The 19,456-nt window shown below is 50.6% G+C and overlaps 1 protein-coding gene across 3 annotated transcripts in view; it reads left to right on the top strand.

The window, feature by feature from the left end:
- Positions 1–19,456, top strand: part of SEC8 (subunit of exocyst complex 8) — a 150,170-nt gene that overhangs the window by 26,222 nt on the left and 104,492 nt on the right. For all 3 annotated transcript variants that reach the window (XR_015541993.1, XM_087383654.1, XM_087383653.1), the window contains exon 4: positions 17,834–17,938. Coding sequence is in view for 2 of the 3 variants with exons in the window: in XM_087383654.1 (XP_087239780.1) it covers positions 17,834–17,938 (105 nt within the window). In the remaining variant the exon portion in view is untranslated. The remainder of the gene's footprint in view (positions 1–17,833; positions 17,939–19,456) is intronic.

Raw genomic sequence — 19,456 nt, 5'->3', positions numbered from 1 at the left:
AAACAGGATGTTTAGAAGCTCCTTCTTTCGGCGAACAAAAGCGTGCTTCTTCCGTGGCGGACCAAGCGGCGATACTCAAGCTTACACTCATCATCGTACCAACCATTGCAGGGGACGGTCCCAAGAGGTAGTTGATGCGTGGAGCGAAAAGTGTAGGGAAACGCATGGAGTGCAGCCTTGTGAGATGACTAATTGATCAAAGCTGCACGATCCTCTAGAACATGTATGAAATCTACATATGTGAGGATTGTATAGAGTCGAGTAGAGTAACTAGGACAAAGAGTGCGGTCAAAGTGTATGTCGTGGGTGTGAACGATTGGTGGTGTATGTGGTATTGCGCGACGGGGAGTAGAGCTGAGACTCGTGACATACATGCGTCATCAAAGTCGATGACATGCAGCAAGATAGAATCCTCTATCAAGAAGGACTTCTCCATGATTCTAGAAGTGAAAATGTATGGATAGAGTGTTGCATAAGGCGATGTCTCAATCTCCTCTCGGATATCTCGAGCAAAGTGGGAGGTCTCAGGCGCGAAGTAGCACATTGCAATGAACAAATTTTGGCAGTCATACGTCGGATCTGGATTCAGAGAAATCTGGGATGAATGTCTCTCCTCTCTGCCGAGATTGCCCCGAAAAGAGATGAACGATAATGTACTACCACTTCTGTTGAACCTCGTACTCCACCTGTATCCCTTGTCTCATCTATATAAGCAGTCTCCTAGGTGTGCCCGTTGACTGCAGGTAGTGGATGCTCTGGGTTCTGGTGCGTCTCTGTGTAAAAGACTATGTCTCGACTTGTATATGACTACAAGAAATCCCTTGGTCGTGACCATAAGGTACCATTACAGTTTCAAATGGTATAGGACAGGGTCTCGGTATTTTGAGTCTCACAGGCCCCATCACCCTAGGTGGGGCAAGGGGCCGGTACTCTACGGGGCTCTGTGAGGAGTCACCCATCTTGTACGACTGCCCACTTCCCCTCCTTGCGGGCCATTTCCCGTTGTTGCATCAGAGTACGCCTCTCCTCAACTTGTAAGGGTGTTAAATCCTCATCCATGGAGATTGAGGTTGCTCTCGGAGGACCGATCTACGTCGCAATGCTACTAGTCGAGCATGAGCATCATGAAATTGTATGATGAGAGGCTGCTCCTGTTGTTGCATCAGAGTACGCCTCTCCTCAACTTGTAAGGGTGTTAAATCCTCATCCATGGAGATCAAGGTTGGTCCTGTAGGACTGATCTACGTTGCAATGCTGCTAGTCGAGCATGAGCATCATGAAATTGTATGATGAGAGGCTGCTCTCGTTTAGAGTCTCTCCTCACTCGCTAGGCCTCTCAATTGAGTGCTCTGTGACCCCCAGGGTGGTCGCCACAAAAGTGGTCGCATCATCCATCGGCATAGCGGTGCGAGGTATCCCACGAACTCTTATATTGAGAGCCTTACTGGCCCTCTGCTGCTGCTCCATGAGAAAGAAAGAAAGAAAGAAAGTTTATTAAAGTCTTCGGAAGACCGATGGGTCTATGAGACTGTGAAAATCTTGATACAACTAGCTATGGTAGTGGAGCTACTAAACGAGTGTCCATACCAATACTAAATGCAAAATGCAAAAAATGCAAAAAATGCAGAATGGCAGTACTAAGTCCTAAGTACAACATAGTCATGTTGATGGTCGACTATATATCAATCTCAGCATCATCATCCCCAACAACTGCAAGATATCAGGATGGATGAGGCAGTGGAGGCATGAAGTCGGCAATAGAGTGCTGTCGGCCACTCAGAGGTGCGGTCCTGGCACGTCTCTTGGTCGTAGCTCTGCGTCTAACCAGGGCTATTGTGACCCCCGTCGGTTGGGCTCCAACTCTAAACAAGGAGGGGATGTCTCCAAGTGTGATCTGTGTGTTGACCCTCTGTCTGAGCTGTCGGGTCACGGCCTCCGAATCACGGTCATGTCGAGACCTCGTCTCGTTGGGGTCCATGTGATCTAGCTGAAAGAACTCCGTGATAGAGCTCTGAGAGGAATCAACCGAGGAAGAAGTCTGCTCCTGTCTCCGTGCTCGAAATATCCTCTCGCGGTGTCTAAGTGCCTCATGAATGAAACCTGCCAAACATCGCTGGTTTGGGTAGGATAGGAAATGGGCTAAAATCCCATAACTATCTCTGAAGAGGCAGTGGAAACGTCCTTGGATCTCATAGTACACAGGACACGTGAAGATGAAATGCTCCTCTGCCTCAACCTCCTGTATGTCACATAGTGTGCATATGCGCCGCTCCCTAGGTAGTCGCTCTGCTCTGCCCCTCTCGATGCGAAGTCTGTGTGAAGAGATCCAGAACTGCCCAAGAGAGATCCTCATCGAGTGGGGTAGGTTAATCTGTGTGTATCCTGGTGGGTCAATGAAACCCTCCGTTGTGATATGTAAGAAGTGATCTCTGTAGAAGCTAAGCTTCACTGGGAGTTCACTCGGTTCCAACCAGGTCCGAAAAGTGTGTAGCTGTAGTAGATCCTCACGGATAACCTGGTTGACCTCGTGTGATAAGAGGGGAGAGAACGGAGCATCCATGCTATACTGGAAGGGAGGTAGTCTATCCATGTGGAGCCCCAGTCGCTCAAACCATCTCTCTGTACGTGCATACCAGCACCTTTGATCTCCTCCTATTGCAAGTGCCATAGAAGAGGATAGAGCTATCCATGGTAGCCTGCTACGCCACGAGGTATAATCCCCATATTCCCTAACTTGGTACAGATATATGATGACCTGAAATGCAGCATCTAGCTGTAAAGGGGGTGACGCAAACTCAGCTTGAATGATCTGGTGAGGAACGGATGACTTACCATGAATCATCCGTGATAGCATGAGAACCTGTAGTCGCTTCACACGGGCCCACTCTGTATCCGACAAGTCTGACCCCCAACAAGGACTGTTGTACATCCCCGCTGGGCGAGCCAAGGAGTCAAAAAGCACCCCCTTGGTGCGTGGATCCTGAAAGTGTGAGCGGAAGCACTGCCTCTCGAGCCTGGCCAATGAGGCATACCCTCTACTCAAGTGTGCCTGCATCGCGGGTCTCATAGTGAAGCTCGGTTCGGAGAAGATAACCCCAAGATAAGTGTATGATGAAACTATCTCAACAGATGACCCCGCAAATGTGAACTGCTCCTGACGCATGATGGCTCGAGATGTATTGAAGATCATGACCTTGGTTTTACTCAAGTTGACCTTCAAATCATGAGACTCACAAAAGGATTGTAGTGCGTCTAGGTGTCTCTGAAGCCCCTCTGCTGAGGAAGACAAGAGAGCCACGTGATCTGTATAGAGAAAAATTTGGATCAGCGTGCCCGCAAGAGAGCAACCTACACCCCCTTGTGTCTGCATCACTGTCTCAAGCTCGTTAATGTAGAGACTAAACAAGGTTGGCGACAAAGGACACCCTTGTTTGACCCCGATGGTACTCATGATCTCGTCTGTCCACTCGGATATCCTACCTGAACTCTGCCAGAAACTCTCTCGTAAAGTGCCATGACAGCCCAAATGATCTCCTGGTCATAACCCAAGTCCTGTAGGTGCCGTATGAGGCGGGCTCTCGGGATCGTGTCAAATGCCTTGGGAAAATCCACAAAGCAACAATAAACCCTCTGCTTTCGTGACCTCGCCTCCTCGATGATACATCTGAGTGTTAGAATGTGGTCCATGGTTCCATGATCACGCCGGAATCCGGCCTGTCCTGTTGCTCTGAGTCCTCAACACTCTGCAAGTCCTTAGAGTTGTTACTAAACAAAATGTTCAGTAGCTCCTCCTCCTTTTGACGAACGAAGTCTAGTTTCTTCCTTCGTACCAGTCTCTATGGTATTCACGTAGCGTATCTGGTGCGCTTGGAAGACTGTTTTTGGTTTCGAATCTGAGTTGACGGCGTAAGGCCTTACACTCATCATCGTACTAACTATTACAGGGTACGGTTCCAGGGGTGGTGGGCGGGTGGAGCGGGTGGTGTGGGGAAAAGCGTGAATGGCAGCCTCATGTAGTGAGCGGGTGACAAGTGCAGCACCATCCTCTAAAAGGGGTATGAAGTCAATATAAGCGAGAAGTATGTACAGACGGCCAGAGTAAGAAGGTGAGTGATCCCGATCAAAGCGTATATCGTGGTAGGTGGAGTAAGCACTGAGTGGGGTGGAAGGTGCTGTGCGAAGGGAGGTGGAGATGCGAAAGAAAAGGTATGTATGATCAGCCCCTGGGGGGAGAGGTGCTACAGTGAAGTCAGTAATGCGAGATGTGAAGACAGGGGATCCCATGATGTAATCAACAACACTGGAGCCCCCCCCATGTGGAAAGCATGTGAAACCACCTGAAGCGGGCCATCTGTCAAGACCATTATAGATAATGAGATCATGTATTCTGCCTAGATCTAATAGGGCATGCCCATAGGATGAGAGTAGACCTCGTGTGTTAGCCGAAACCTGTAGCATACTTGCCTCCTCAAGGTCAACATCTGCCAGTAGAGTGGAATCATCTCTGAAATCAAGAAGTGGTACCTGATGGGCCGTTGTCCTCGCGTTGAAGTCCCCCACTAGAAGGACTTCTCCACGGCTAGAAAAGTCAAGGATGGACTGATAAAGTGCACCAAATGGGGATGTCTCATCATCACCTCGAATATCTTTGGCAAAGTGGGAGGTCTCCGGGGGGAAGTAGCAAACTTTGACAAACAGATCCTGGCGGTCCATGTGTCGTATCTGGATCCAAAGAAATGTGGAATGTGTATCTCTCTGCTCTACTGAAATGATCCCCCGAAGTGTGGATCTGAAAAGGACTGCAACTCCACCTGAACCTCGAACTCCTCCTGTACCCCTCGTGTCATCTTTGTAGGCAGACTCGCATGTTTATCCGCTGACTATTGGGAGAGGGCGCTCTGGACTCTGATGTGTCTCTGTATAGAAGACTATGTCGTGGCCTGTATAGGATTCCGAGAAGTTCCTTGGTTCTGACCATAAGGTACCATTACAGTTCCAAATGGTGCAGGACAGGGTCTCGGATATCTGAGTCTCATAGGCCCTGCTTCCCTATGTAGGGGAGGGGGTAGGTGTCCTACGGGTGCTTGTAAGAAGTCGTCGCTCTCGTACCCCTGCCCACTTCCCCTCCTTTCGGGCCTGATCTCGCTGCTGCAGCAAAGAGCGCCTCTTCTCAACCTGTAGAGGTGTGAGGTCCTCATCCATAGAGATCGTTGGCTGATCTTGAAGGACTGACCTGCGTCGTAGAGCTGAAAGTCATGCCTGAGTGTCATGAAATCGTATGATCAGGGGTTGCCTGCAGCCACATTTGACGGGGACGACTATCCACCCTGCAGGTGAGAAACCCAAATCCGTAGCACTACCTCTGTGAGGCTCTCCTTTGCATAGAAGGCATTTGGAATCCTGATACTGGCAGAGCGGCCTCTCGCTCGAGGCTCTGAAACCACCAAAACAACCGGAAAATGATCTGAAGTGGACACCCCAGTGCTGATGCATACTGTCCCACCTTTGTCCAGTGCCCAATCATCCACATAAAATCTATCTATCCGTGTGTGGATAGGCATCCTTACTCTCTTGTTTGACCAAGAAAACAGAAGAGACTGTGGCTGAGTGGTGTGAAAAGCATCATCATACCAAACATCAGTGCTCACCCGCCATGCCCTTTCTATCCTTTGCTCAGCCACACCCAGGGTAGCGGTCACGAACGTAGTCGCATCTACCATCGGTGTAGCCTGAGTGCGTGGGATCCCGCATACTGTGATGTTGAGAGCCTCACTGGCTCTCTGCTGCTGCTGCATGAGGGTAGTTGAAACGGTGACCCTTGCGGGTTCCCGTTTGGCCACGTCAACCCATCTAGAAGTCTCCTCATCTCCTCAATAGCAGATTGCATGCTCGCAATCTGTGCCTCGACCACCAGGGTACTCCCTGGGGAAGTGTGTATGGCTGTGACCTCCTGTCGGAGCTGCATGATATCCTGTCTGAGTCCCTGAATAAGACCTGCCTGCTCCTGAATGGCCCTAGCTTGCTTCTGTATGATCCTGGTTGAAGCGGACCTGCTCCCGTGCAAAGCGAGCCAGCTCCATCTCACGCTCACGAGAACTATGTATCTCTGTGAATAGGGTCTCATGGGCCTCTGGTGTGTCAGTCCATCCATGTCCATGTTGAAACTGTGGTGACTGGAGTCTGAGAACTGGACGGTGGTTGAGTGAGGAACGGAGATGACAGTGGAATGATGAGGCAGTCCCAACGGGGTGTGGGAGGGTGGGTTGACTGAGAGGGAGAGGGGAGAGTGAACCGTAATGCGGCACAGTGTATGACACCTCCAAAGTAGGGGTCATAAGCTGTACAAGAGCTGTAATAGGAGAAGAGGGAAAGGGAACAACAACTGGCGCCATGGGCATTGTGGCACCTCTACAATTATCCCATAAGCACTCTTGCTTTATGTCTTGTACTTTGGCCCATATATTCATGGGTCACATCATTGCAATCTATCTAGCTTGTGTCTTGTCTACACTCATCTACAAGGTAACTCTTTGTCTGTCTTTCAGTCTTGTTCTTATTTTACTTCTAGTTTTCTAGTTTCTAGTTCTTCCTTTTATATTCCTACACAACATCAAGCTTAAGCTTCAACTCAATGTTCAACACCAAGTTGAAGCTTGAACTCAATGTTGAACATTGAGTTGATCTAATACTCAATGTTTAACACTGAGATCGCGCTTCAACTAAATGTTTGACATCCAATTTTAACTTGATGGTGAACATCAAGTAGAAGCTTCCACCCAATATGAAGTTAACGAGCTTTCACTAGGAAGAGGTCGAGTCTTCAACTTGATGCAGCGCATCCAGCTGAAGGATAATGGTGGGTTCAAATGAGGCATATGACATTACCTCTAGTAACACACTAGCCATTGAATCAGTGTGTCCCAAGTGGATACCTTTTTTTAAATGCAGAGAGCACTAAAGGTGGGCATAGAGCCAACGGTCGCACACACATGGATTATTTGCCATCCAAGAAACCACGGAAATCCAGGATTGTTACACAAGCTTCCAAGCAAAGGAAGGCCTTATTTGCCACCTCTCTCCCTAGTGAGTTGGAAAGTAACAGCCTTCATAATCGAGCACGACAACAGCCATAGCAGCAACAACTGATTCTCCGTCAAGAGTTGCAGCAAGCTCTGGTGGGACGAATGGTAGACATCCCTTGATCTAGGAGCATATCTTCTCTATCACAGACATTAGACAAAGATGGCATCTCGTCCTGGGGAGAGGGCTGGAGTGTTGATCCCCATTAGTGGGCAGGACCAAAGGTGTTTGTCTTTCAATAGCCAAGTCCTTTGCCCCAGATGTGTTTGATCAAAGAGATCTTATGGAAGGACGGGTGGTTTGGATTGGCCTAAGGATGGGAGACTCCAGATTGGCATCCTTAATGTTTATGCACCTCTTTCTGGAGATAGATTACAGAGAGCCTCTCCAACTCATGGATTGTTGGAGGAGACTTCAATAATCTAAAGTTTAAGAATGAAAAGCACAGTGGAGCCTCCTTTTGAGCGATGCCTTCGTTTGAGCACGGTACCTTGGGAGCTTACTGGCCACCACCCTTGGCACGGGGTAGAGTTCTCTAGACTCTTGGGTAGCCCCCGCTACCCCTTAAGCTAGCAGTGGCATGTTCACGCTTGGCATTTGCTCACCTCTCTAGACAAGGTGACCCAGTGCTTGGCAACCGTGTGCACAGTGCTTGGTAGGAAGATGCTCTCTCTTGCACTCTGGGGGTACTTGGTGGCCATTTCTACGCATTGCTTGGTTGCAAAATCACGTCAAAGACTAATGGAGGGAAAGGGTCGGTGCTACAAGGGCGAAACCGTACGAAGACGGGTGAAGGAGCTTGCACATAGCGCAAATGAGAATAAATAAGCACCGGGTATATGAAAAGCCATTTGTATTAATCAATAGGACATAATCATTACAAACAGCCTGGGGCTGCACAGACCAAGACCAGCTCATGCCTTAGCTCGAGACGGAGCACTTACTCAACAACTGGATGGCTCACCAGTCACAAAGACAAAATAGCAAGGGGACGTCCTCGCTTCATTACAACGACTCACTCTTTATAGTTCAGAGGTCCCTCCTACCAGGGTTCTACTAGCCACCTTCCTATTTCCTAACTAGTAACCTCCCTGGACCGCTATCTCCTATTGGACCTTCTACTTGACAACCTGCTGCCCACCTTTCCGTCCAAAGTCTCACCGCTTGGAGAAGCCCGTCGCTTAGTTGTTCGTTGCGGCCTGGATCAAGTCCCAATTGACCAGGGGTCAACATGGCATGATGGACTGCTTGAGAGACTTAACAGATTCTAAGTTGAGGATTGGATGATGCACAAAATTGGAGCCATAACCATTTTGGCAGGGATGCCGATGTCAAATCAATCGCTGACACAGATAGCTGATTTGTATGGTTGGTTCTTCAAGTATTCAAAGAAAGTTCTTTTCTCTAGGTTTTTTAAATAAAAACACTCAGATGAAGTCAATGGAAGACAAGATGACAGCAAAAGTGGACAACAAAGTTAACAAATTACACCTTTATGCATAAATCACAGGACATAAACCAAGATCTGGTAGTTCTTTCTCTCTACGAATAGGGGGACTGCTAGATGGATGGTATTATGCAGAGAGATACACAAAAGATAAGTTCGATAGCCTCATAGAAAAGATATCCAATGTAGAATGGGATTATGTAGACATACTCGGTTCTTTAAAAGGGGCACAGGCTCTAGTTTTCTGGAAAAACAGGGCACAAAGATAAGGATTCTTTGGATATCAGAGAAGTTCAACCCACACCAGCTCAAACAAACTGTCATGGAACTCATCAAAGTGAAGGAAGCAAGGACAAAGGACAAATGGGCTGTTTACAAAGAAGGAAAAGCAGTTATCAGGAAATTCAAATCTAATCCTAAAGACTCTTAAGTCCTAAACTGATATTACGATGGTCATATTATGTCAATAATAAAAACAAATATGTTTTCATAACAACTTTGTAGATGCTGAATGGACTCCCATCAAGATGCTTCATGCATTTATGTCAATGGGATCAATAAGCTACTTACTCATCCCATAGATCTTTTTGGTCTTCCACAGAGCCACGGCGGCATTTGTTCGTCGCGCAGGGCCATGCTAGGAGACTACAGCGGACCACACATACCGACAACCATTGGCACTCCATCACAGGTTTTATGCTGCCACAACAGCCTCGCACATCGCCAACTACCTCTTAGGCTTGACATCTTCGTCGCCAGCTTTTAGATGATCACCACAGTACCGCCAGCCCCCATCCTCTCCATGAGCTCAGAGAGTTCTCTCCATGTATCTGTGTTGTTATGATTATGCCGTTGTTTTTTTGTACTCGTCATGGGTGTTGATGCCTGCTAAAGGCTCCACCCCTCAGCTCATTGTATCAGGTTTCTTTTAGTCTTATAGACCCTTCGGTCTTCTGAAGACTTCCGATGTATAAGCAGGTCTCTTTTGTCCCATAGGCCTTTAGTAGGTCTCCAGTGGACATTAATAAACTTTCTTTCTTTCTCTCTCTCTCTCTCTCTCTCTCTCTCCACACAAGGTAGTTGCATCCTTGATGCCAATTATTCGAGGAGGAAGAAACTATACCTGCCAACAAACCAAATACCTGGGGACGACAAATCAATGTTCCAAAGGCATCTAATCTGCAAAATCAGGACCAAGTTCACATGATCTAGAGGTGGAGAGGGGCAGGTGGGCAGTACCCAGGATCCCAAGGGAAGAAAGGACCTGCAAAATCTGCCCCATAGAGGAGGTGGAAAATGAGCAGCACATAATCCTAAGATGTAGAGTGTGCACACGCATCAGAGAAGGTTATGAGGACAGCAGAAATAATTTGAAAAATATGAAGGAGCAGCCAACACCCTTTGCCACCCCTATAGCCTCACCACCACCCGACTCGCCACCCCTCTAGCCACCCCCCCCCCCCCTTACATCTCCTCCTCTTCACCCCCCCCCTCACCCCCTCCCCTTTGTAACTCTCTTCCAGCCTGGGCTGCTCTACAAGATCTCTACTATGGGCTGCTCCCCAATTTAGGGGGCCCCCTGCAAAACAGGCAATTCATCAGCATTAATCCGACATGGGAAAAGGAAAGAAGGAGAAGGACAATGAAAAAGAGAAGCACAAAAAAGAGAAAAGAAGCAGTTAAAACTCGAGGATGTAAACAAGCGCTTCGACTGCAATGGGATTGGAGTGAACAGTATAACAGTACAGAAGAAATCCACCTCAACAACATATCCTTGACAGGGGGCTCAATATCGACCTCCTCTCCTACTAGCACAAATTTGTCACCAGATTCATCACGTCGACAGCAACAGACACAGGCCCACATTACTCCTCGTCCTTTCTCTCACCTCTCCCTCTCAGCCAGCCACCCCTCTCACCTCCGACTGGTATCACCTTGCCACTTCCTCCGTCATCCTCATTACCTCACCCAACTTACTCAATCACTACCGAATATTCAGCCTCACCCCCCTACGTTCATACCACAACCTTTTCAGTTCAAGATCCCTTGAGGGCCCGAGTTTCCATGAGCTGACCCAACAGATGACTGGGAGCCTCTCCTCATGGAGGTACACAGTACGAGCCCGTGAGGTGGAGCTGACCCGCGTTGCACAGGACCAGTTCCGCTTCACTCAGGATCAGGCTCGTGTTATATATAGGAGCAGGCCAGGGTTATACAAGAGCATGCTGGGCTCATGCAGGGGCTCAGACGGGACATTTTGCAGCTCCAAAAGGAGGTCACCACCTTACATACAGCCCCAAGGAGAACACCAATGGTGGAGGCATAGATTGCTAGCATGCAATTTGTAATCGAGGAGACATCCAAATGGGTGGATATGGCCAAATGGAAACCTACAAAGGCAACTGCCTCGACCACTCTCCTCCTCCTCCCCCATCTTGCACTGGATATGGCCAAAATTTAAAAAAAAAAAAAAAAAAAACCTCGCCATTTTCGTTGTTGAGTTCTTTCTTCCTCTTGGAGAGCATTGATGATACCTTCAAGAGAAGGATTATTGTGATACTTGAAGGTAGTGACAAGAGTAGCATAGGTGTCAGGTAAGCTTTTGAGAAGCACAGCAATAGCAATATCTTCGGAGATGGGGGGACTTCACTGATGCAAGCTGAGCCATAAGACTGCGAAGATAATTGACATGAGAGGCTATAGTAGCTCCCTCCTGCATATGTAGATCAAAGAATGAAATCATAAGTGCAATCTTAAGAGTTTTTAGATCGGGGTCCAAAAAGGGTATCCAAAGTGATCCATGCTTGAGAAGCAGAGTGTATGTTGGAGATGTGATGAATGTGATCATCTCCAAGACCGAGCGAGATGATAGCGTAGGCTTTGTCGTTCTTGGCAGTGGGAACATTAGCGACAACTTGCTCAATGTCGGAATCTTCGGGAGCAGCACGGTGAACAACGTCCCAAAGACCTTCTTTCATAAGATGGCACTTGATTTTTTTTTCTTTTTCCATGAAAAAGACTTCTATTAAGTAAGAACAAAAACCCGCGAGAGCAAGCTCAAAGCGGAATACATCATGAAATCATGAGGATAATAAAAAACCCCTCAGAGTGAGGTGGAAAGAAGCCAAGGCTGAGGCTGAAAGTGCCATCTCAACCCTGTAGTAGATTCAGAGAAGAAAGGAGAATCCTTCCATTCCCTGAAGAAAGAAGCCCTCCTAGCTGAGGCTGCACGGGAGTCCCCCTGCATACCCGTCCATACGGCCATCAGAGTGTGTACGATGTCTGTCCAGATACTAGCCAATGTGTGCGAGGGATGAACCTGAGTACCCTCCATAGCCTCTGTGCATCTGGCTCTCCAGATATGCTAGGCTGCTATGCTCGCTATAATCTCCCAAGAAGTATCCATAGAGGCATGTACATGTGTAAAAGGACGGTGTGGAACCACATCCAACGAGCAGAACTCAACCCGATGACAGATGGCACTTGATTTTGATTTGCCAAGTATGAAAGTTGGACCCATTGAATTTGTCGATAGACATGAGAGAATGAGAGGAAGATGCCATGTGGGAAGGTCTTACCTCTTGCTAAGATGCAAGGGCAGTGTCTATTCCCTTACAATATTGCAGAAATAAATGAAAGGAGAGATCCAAGAAGCCAGTTCTCTCACCACTTTGTCAAGGCCATAGCATGTGACAGCCCATCGAAGCAGGAGGAACCAGCAAAAAAGGGACTGTTCAGCAAACTGAAATAGGCAAAGCACAGTACCTTAATCCCAGGCAGAGGCAGAGGCGCAAAAAGGGGCGCAGTCTAGGAGGTCGAACAGATGGCGCAGATCTCCGTGAAGATGGCGCAGATCACGAACAGCAGCTGGAGAGGTGTGGCCTGTGCAGGTACAAACGTGCAGGTACGGATTCCGTACAGTCGTACGGACTGTACGGACAGTCTTCGTTCGTTGATGCAGGTGCAGGAGCGACAGCAGGAGTGGGAGCTACAGCAGGGACAAGAGCAGATCTGGCGCGCAGATCTGGCAGAGAGCGGAACTGCGCAGCAGATCTGGCAGCGCAATGGCGTGCAGATCTGGCGCGCAGATCTGGCAGAGAGAAGCGGTGGCGTGATGTGGTGGCGCAGATCTGGCAGAGAGATGGCGGGGCAGAAAGAGGTGGGCAGATCTGCAGCGGCAACCTGAACAGGAACAGTAGCTGCGTGGAGAAGACGGGCAGAAGATGAAGATGGCGACCAGCTGAGCGGGGCAGAAATCTGAGAAGAGGCGGCTATGGCTACAGCAGACTGAGGGGAGAAAAGAGGCGGCTATGGCTCTGATACCATGTAGGAATATAAAAGGAAGAACTAGAAACTAGAAAACCAGAAGTAAAATAAGAACAAGACTGAAAGACGGACAAAGAGTTACCTTGTAGATGAGTGTAGACAAGACACAAGCTAGATAGATTGCAATGATGTGACCCATGAATATATGGGCCAAAGTACAAGACATAAAGCAAGAGTGCTTATGGGATAATTGTAGAGGTGCCACATGGCACACACTCAAGACACAAAGACTAGACTAGACTTAGACAAATGTAGACTAGGGAAATAGTACACTTAGTGTGCACTTATCTCCAGCATGTTCTACCTCAAACTGAACCCTGAGCAGTTCAGCATGCCAAAGGAGATCACGGATCGTCTTGCGCGCAGGTAGCTGGAACCCTCCAGTTCCAGGCCTACCCAAAGGGCACGGCCTGGGATCAACGTGCCATGACCGAAAACTCCCTGGGCTAGCTGCTCGCACACGGAAGTACAGACACCACCACTCCTCCCCAGTGCGCCGATCGAGGGCTCCCAATAAGTGTGAGAGCGTCCAGGGAGAATCTTCCCGCATCTACGGGAGTGAGCCGCAGAAAGCTTGTGCTCCTGGAGCAGAAGTACATCCAAACGACCAATCACTGCTGGCTGAAGTTCCTGTCTCAAAATGAGCTTCCTAGGACCACGGGTGCCAGAAGAGTGAAACCCGTTCACATTCCAGGATACGAGGTGTAGGCTCATGGTGAGGACTGGGAGGCTGCGAACAACTGTCTGCTCGCGGTCGAAGTCAAAGAAGAAGCTGACATTTCGGAGTGGAGGCGCTGACGCTTATGAGAAGGTTTGGAGGGGGAGGCGGGGTCGTCCTGCCCGTTCTTCAACACCTTCAGCAAAGGCGAGAGGCCTTTGGTGCCATGAGCGAAAGCTTTCTCGAGCCAGCTCGAGATCTCTGAAGTAGTCATCCCGTAGAAGGCTCGGAGTTTCTGAGGAGTCCAGGCTCTGACATCCTGGGGGAGGGGCCAAGACAGGGGGGGCCTGAGGATCACAATCAGTTTGAAGCGTTTGGCGGCGCAACGCCACCGCAGGCGCACGTCACCCTCGGACCACTGAGTCTCGAGAAGCTGCCCACCGGACGGGCCTATCCAGGAGCAAACTTGAGCGTGCGTCTGCTCACTGAGAGCCTCCCAGACCGAGTCGTCTGTCCAAGTCTCGGTGCCGTCGCTGAGGAACGTGAAAGCAAAGCTAGGGCCATCCCTAGGGGCCAAGGCGGCTATCTTCCCATCCGCCCCTTTGCGGAGCAGGAAGATACTGATGTCGAGGCAAGCAGGGAAGGTCCCGAGGTCGGCCACATCCAAGTAGTCCCAAGGGCCAGATCTGTAAAAGTCGCGAGGAAGCTCTCTCTCCTGAAGCTGAGGCCCATCAGAGTCTGCCACTGAGGGGCTAGCGGACAGAGAAGCTTGCTCCAGTGGTGGTGTAGACTCAGGGTGTCCTGCCAGTGGAGGGGGAGGGGGAGGAGGCTGGGGGATAGGCGACTCAGACTCCTCGGAGGCGACTAGCGGAGGAGGAGGAGGAGGGGGAGCGGGGGCTGCCCTCGGCTGAGGAGCCGTCGGTGCAGCTAACACTGCAGGAGAGCTGAGAGAGGCGGGGGGGGTGGGGATGCATCTGGAACTGGGGCTGAGAAGGAGGAGGAGGAGACTGAGGAGGAAGAGGTGGGGGCTGAAGCTGCGGGTCGGGAGAAGTGGGGTGCAGCTGGGGGAGGGGCTGGGACTGAGTGGAAAGAGGCTGGGGAACGGAAGAGAGGGGGACCTGAGGCTGTGAAGGGCGGGCTACCGTCGAAGAAGAAGCTCTCCCAGGTCCCTGGGGCGGCTGCCTGTCAAGTCTCTGAGGTGCTGCTGCAGGTTGGGTAACCTCTGCCTCCTTGCCTTTATCAGAAATCTTCTTGTTCTTTCCTCTTTTCCTTCTAACCTCAGTCCAACCGCGAGCTAACTCTGGACCGGACTCCGGCTGCCTCTGCTCCTCCTGACGTGGCTGCATGGAGGGGGGGGAGGGGGCGGAGAGGGAGGGGGCGGGGGAGGCCGAGAAGAGCTGGCGAATCATGGACAAACAGCCGCCAGGTGCCCAAAGCCGTGACACCTCAAGCACTGGCCTGGCTGTCCGGTGACTACCATGCTCTGGGTGATGCTGCCGGCATCTGTCACGATCTCGATCACTGTAGGGAGAGTCGCAGGATCCGCCACAGCCACACGGATTCGGGGGCTCCTGCCGTAGTCACCGCATTGGCGAAAGTGTCGTGCATAACCCAGCCAAAGTGGGAGCCCAGGTCCCTGACAATCGGCCGCAGCTCAGTAGCAAGACCTGGAAAAACTAGCATCACTGGATGGCGAGGTATACGGAACCGAACATCAAAATCCGCTGCGTTGAATCCACGGTACCACGGGACTATCATGATAATCTTTCCATCCACCGACGCGGGGGAGCCAGCAATGAGGTTGCTTGCAGCTTTCGCATTGGAGAGTTTGATCCAGAAGATGCCCCTTCCCATAAGGGCCACCTCCTCAATATGGCCGTCCTCTAGCATGAGAGTGGACTGGAGCCAGTCCCTGATGGCTGATCTGGAGGGGGAATGTCCAATGACTCTGCCATAAACAGAGGTAAGGGCAAAGTCGTTGGCAACCTCTTGAACGCGAGATGATTGTTGCTCTGTCAGGATGACGCGGTAGGCATCTGGAGAGGGAGGGTCCGATTGGGCCTCCGGTTCCGGGCAGGGAGCCACCATACCGCCAAGACAAACTGCGAGGCTTCTGATAAAGAAGAGGCTGCCACCGAGAAAAAGGGGGATAGATGCGGGAGGGTGGAGCCTGGGTGTGAAGAAGACGGGTGCGGAGGCGAAAAGCGGGAAGGATGGAGGGCGGAGGGCGGAGGAAGCGGGACGGGAGGCCGGGAAGCGGAGGTGGCGCGGGATGGAGGAGTGAGGACGGAGAGCGGGTGAGGTGAGGAGGCGGGAGCGGGAGCGGGGGAGAGGCGGAGCGGGGCGGGAGGGCGGGATGGGGGCGGGGTGGAAGGGCGGGGCGGAAGGGACGGGGTGGAGCGAAAGGGCGGGGGGGCGGGGTGGAAGGGCGGGGGTGGAGCGGAAGGGCGGAGGGGCGGGAGGGGGCGGGGGCGGTGTGGCGAGGGGCGGGGGGGCAAAGCGGGGGGGCGGGGGAGGAGCGGAGTGGGCGGCGGGGAGGGTGGAGCGGGGGGGCGAGGGGGGGTGGGCGTAGCGAGGGGGGGCGGTGTGAAGCGGGGGTGAGGCGGAGGTGCGAGGGGGTGAGGGCGGAGAGGCAGCGGCGAGGGGGTGAGGCGGAGGTGCGAGGGGTTGAGGCGGAGGTGCGAGGGGTTGAGGCGGAGGTGCGAGGGGGTGAGGGCGGAGAGGCAGGGAGTGAAGCGGGGGTGAGGCGGAGGTGCGAGGGGGGCGCGGCGGCAGCGGCGAGGTGAGGCGGCGGGTGAGGGGGGTGAGGGCGGAGAGGCAGGGGGTGGGGGTGGTCGAGACGAGGAGGAGCTAAGGGAGGTAGAGGTGCGGGAGGGGAGGGGGAGGCTCGCAGGAGCTCACCAACAAAGTTGATTGGAAGATTGTTTTTTTGGGGTAAGAGCTGTTATAGACGAGTAGGAATGTCTTTTTGTGGGGGTTGCAGTGCAAGGTCTTGGAATGTTCCATTTTGATGTCTTTGTTTTGGTGTTGACTCTTTAGCTGGATGTTAACCCATGAGTTGGGCAGGAAGGCTTAACTCAGCTCAGAGTAACGGAAAGAAAGGAGGTCGCCCCATTCTCGTCCTTTCTAAAATCTATAGAAGGTGCTGGAGTATGGGAGACATGATGTTGGCAACTGGGAGAGGCAAGGGGAGGGAAAAGGTTCTCATTTTGTAAGTTTGGAAGGTTCAACCTACACCTAGGCTCACTTTTTTCCATCCTCCAACACATCCCATTAAGAATCTCTCATCCAAAGATCCAGCAACTAATGGAGAGTAGAACTTCTCCCCTGCATGTGTTCAGCTTTACGAGATTCTTTCCTGCACAAGGGAGCATTTTGTCGCTGTAGTACCAAACTGAGTTTCAGATCGTCATCTGAGATTATCGGAGATTTTAGAAGGGTTCTCAAATAATCTTTCAGATTGTGAGATTTGATCCCGTGTTACAAAAATGAGGTGCTGATATACTCCCCATGTGTCTATTATGTTGAAATTCCTGACGGATGCTTTAGGCACTCCCTTTCCATGGCATGAATCTTTCATTTACTTAACTATTTTGCTCCCGAAAAGGACTCTCTTTTCATGGCAACGATGTTTTATGCACTCCTCTCTTTTGCTGTCATATACTTATCTGTTTTGCAGGCTACTTTGGCTTCACACAAGATTAATTTCCCTTTTTCGTTCCTGCCTTAGTTCTTTCACCCTAGGAAATAGCTTATGCAGGAGGAGTGGATTTCTGAAAATCTTTGGCTCTCATTTTAATTCTGTTTGTGTCATTGGTTTTTGGCCCTTTTTTCTTTGGATTTGTTTCAAAATGCTTGTACTTACAACTTCATCAGGGGCACCTGAATGGTGAACTTTGCTCCTTTCTAAGATTCAAATTTAACAAGTGTCATTGTAATGTCAGATTCACGAATCACAAGTCTTCTTCATATTTTCTTTGAGACCTATAAAAAACATACAACTATGACATTGTTTGTCTACAAATGCATTCTCTCTCTTTATCATTGAATTGAGTCTTGCACCACGGAACAAACAGATAGTTTACTTTTTACATACTTAATTCTGTCCAGGTGGGATTTTTGATTATTCATTCAGAGGGAGACATTCTCATGTGATTGTGGTTCTCTTTGTGGCATAATTGTGCTTGTATATGTGCTCTCTTTATCACAGTCACTCTTATAGGATCTCAAACTGCTCGATTTTATCACGATTGTATTGTATGTAGGGACAGGCATGCTATGGCTTTTTGTTTTAAAAACCCGATGCTATGATTTCTACACAGGTTCCTGGCCGGATTGAGAAATTGATCGCTGAGAAGCGGTATTATGCTGCTGTGCAGCTTTATTTGCAATCAACAAGCTCGCTTGATCGTGAAGGCATTGAGGGGGTGAGTCTTAGGCTTCAGTATGGTGATAATTTTTTGGCTTGATTAGTGGAAGAAACGTATGTTCTATCTAAATGCTTAAATTTTTTCCTTCTCTTTCGTTTTCTCTTTTCTTGTCAATGTAGAAATTTGGACTTCAGAACAACAAAAATCTGAGTTTGTACGATTGGATATATTCTAGTCTTACAAAGGGGTGTGTGTGTGTGGAGGGAGGGAGAGAGAGAGAGAGAGAGAGAGAGAGAGAGAGTTTAGTAAAGTTTGCTAAAGATTGATGGGTCTATAAGACTGAAGAAAAACTTGATACAATGGGCAAAAGGGTGGAGCTATTAAGCGAGCATTCTAACCCATGCTAGAAAATTGTGTAGACATAGTCAGCGATTTCATAGCACATGTCCATCAAAATCATATACAGCCATCCTGGAATCCTCCTCCTCATGTGGAGACACAATCTGATCCAATACAATACAATAGGCATATAGAACATCAAGCGGTACCCAACGGTAGACTAGGCTGTGTAGGCAAGAAGCCCGTAATGGATCGTTGTTTGCTATTTGGATGAGTAACCTGTTGTGTCCTCTTGGCCGCTACCCGACGTCTGACAAGCGCCACTGTAACAACGATTGGCTGCACCCCAGGTCTGAATATGGAGGAGAGGTTAGTGAGTGCGATACCTGTGTCTATCCTCTGTCGGGTGTGCCGTGTCTCGGTCTCAGGGTCTCTCCCTCGCTACCCCCTCTGCTACCCCTCGCTACCCCCTCGCTACCCCCTGCGCTACCCCTTGCGCTACCTCTCTCCCGCTACCCCCTGCTCTCCCCCCTGCGCTCCCCCTGCGCGACCCCCTACTGTCTCCTTGTGCTACCCCTTGCTCTCTCTCTCTCTCTCTCCCGCTACCGCCTGCTCTCTCTGCTACCCCCTCACTACCGCCTCCGGTACCCCTCTGTACCCCCTCTGTACCCCCTCCGCTACCCCTCGCTACCCCTTGTGCTACCCCCTGCTCTCTCTCCCGCTACCCCTTGCTCTCTTTGCTACCCCCTCGCTACCCCCTCCGCTACCCCTCCGTACCCCCTCGCTACCCCTGCGCTACCCCCTGCTCTCTCTCTTTCTCTCTCCCGCTACCCCCTACTCTCTCTGCTACCCCCTCGCTACCCCCTCCGCTACCCCTCCGTACCCCTCGCTACCCCTCTGCTACCCCCCCGCTACCCCCTCGCTACCCCTCTCTCCCTCCCGCTACCCCCTCGCTACCCCCCCGCTACCCCTCTGCTACGCCCTCTGCTACCCCCCCCCCCCCCCCAAACACCCTCTGCTACCCCCGCTACCCCTCGCTCAGCGCCCCCCCTCCTCTCGTTTAAAAAATAAAAATAAATTTATATTAAAAAAAAAGAAAGGTCGGAGCTGCAAGCGGGGGTTCTCCAACAGCTCCGACCTACTGCAATTCGTTCTTTACCCGCTGCTGCCTCCCCCATAATGAAGGGAACAGGGGGATGAGGACAGGGGACTAGGCGGGAGACCCTTCGGTCCAAA

This window comes from Dipteris shenzhenensis, chromosome 13 (genome assembly GCF_047967505.1).
Source record: "Dipteris shenzhenensis isolate YYH24624 ecotype China chromosome 13, Dip_SZ_1.0, whole genome shotgun sequence".
NCBI classification, from domain to species: domain Eukaryota; kingdom Viridiplantae; phylum Streptophyta; class Polypodiopsida; order Gleicheniales; family Dipteridaceae; genus Dipteris; species Dipteris shenzhenensis.
Note: the sequence above shows the minus strand (reverse complement) of the source record. Positions and strands in the feature narration are given on the sequence as shown.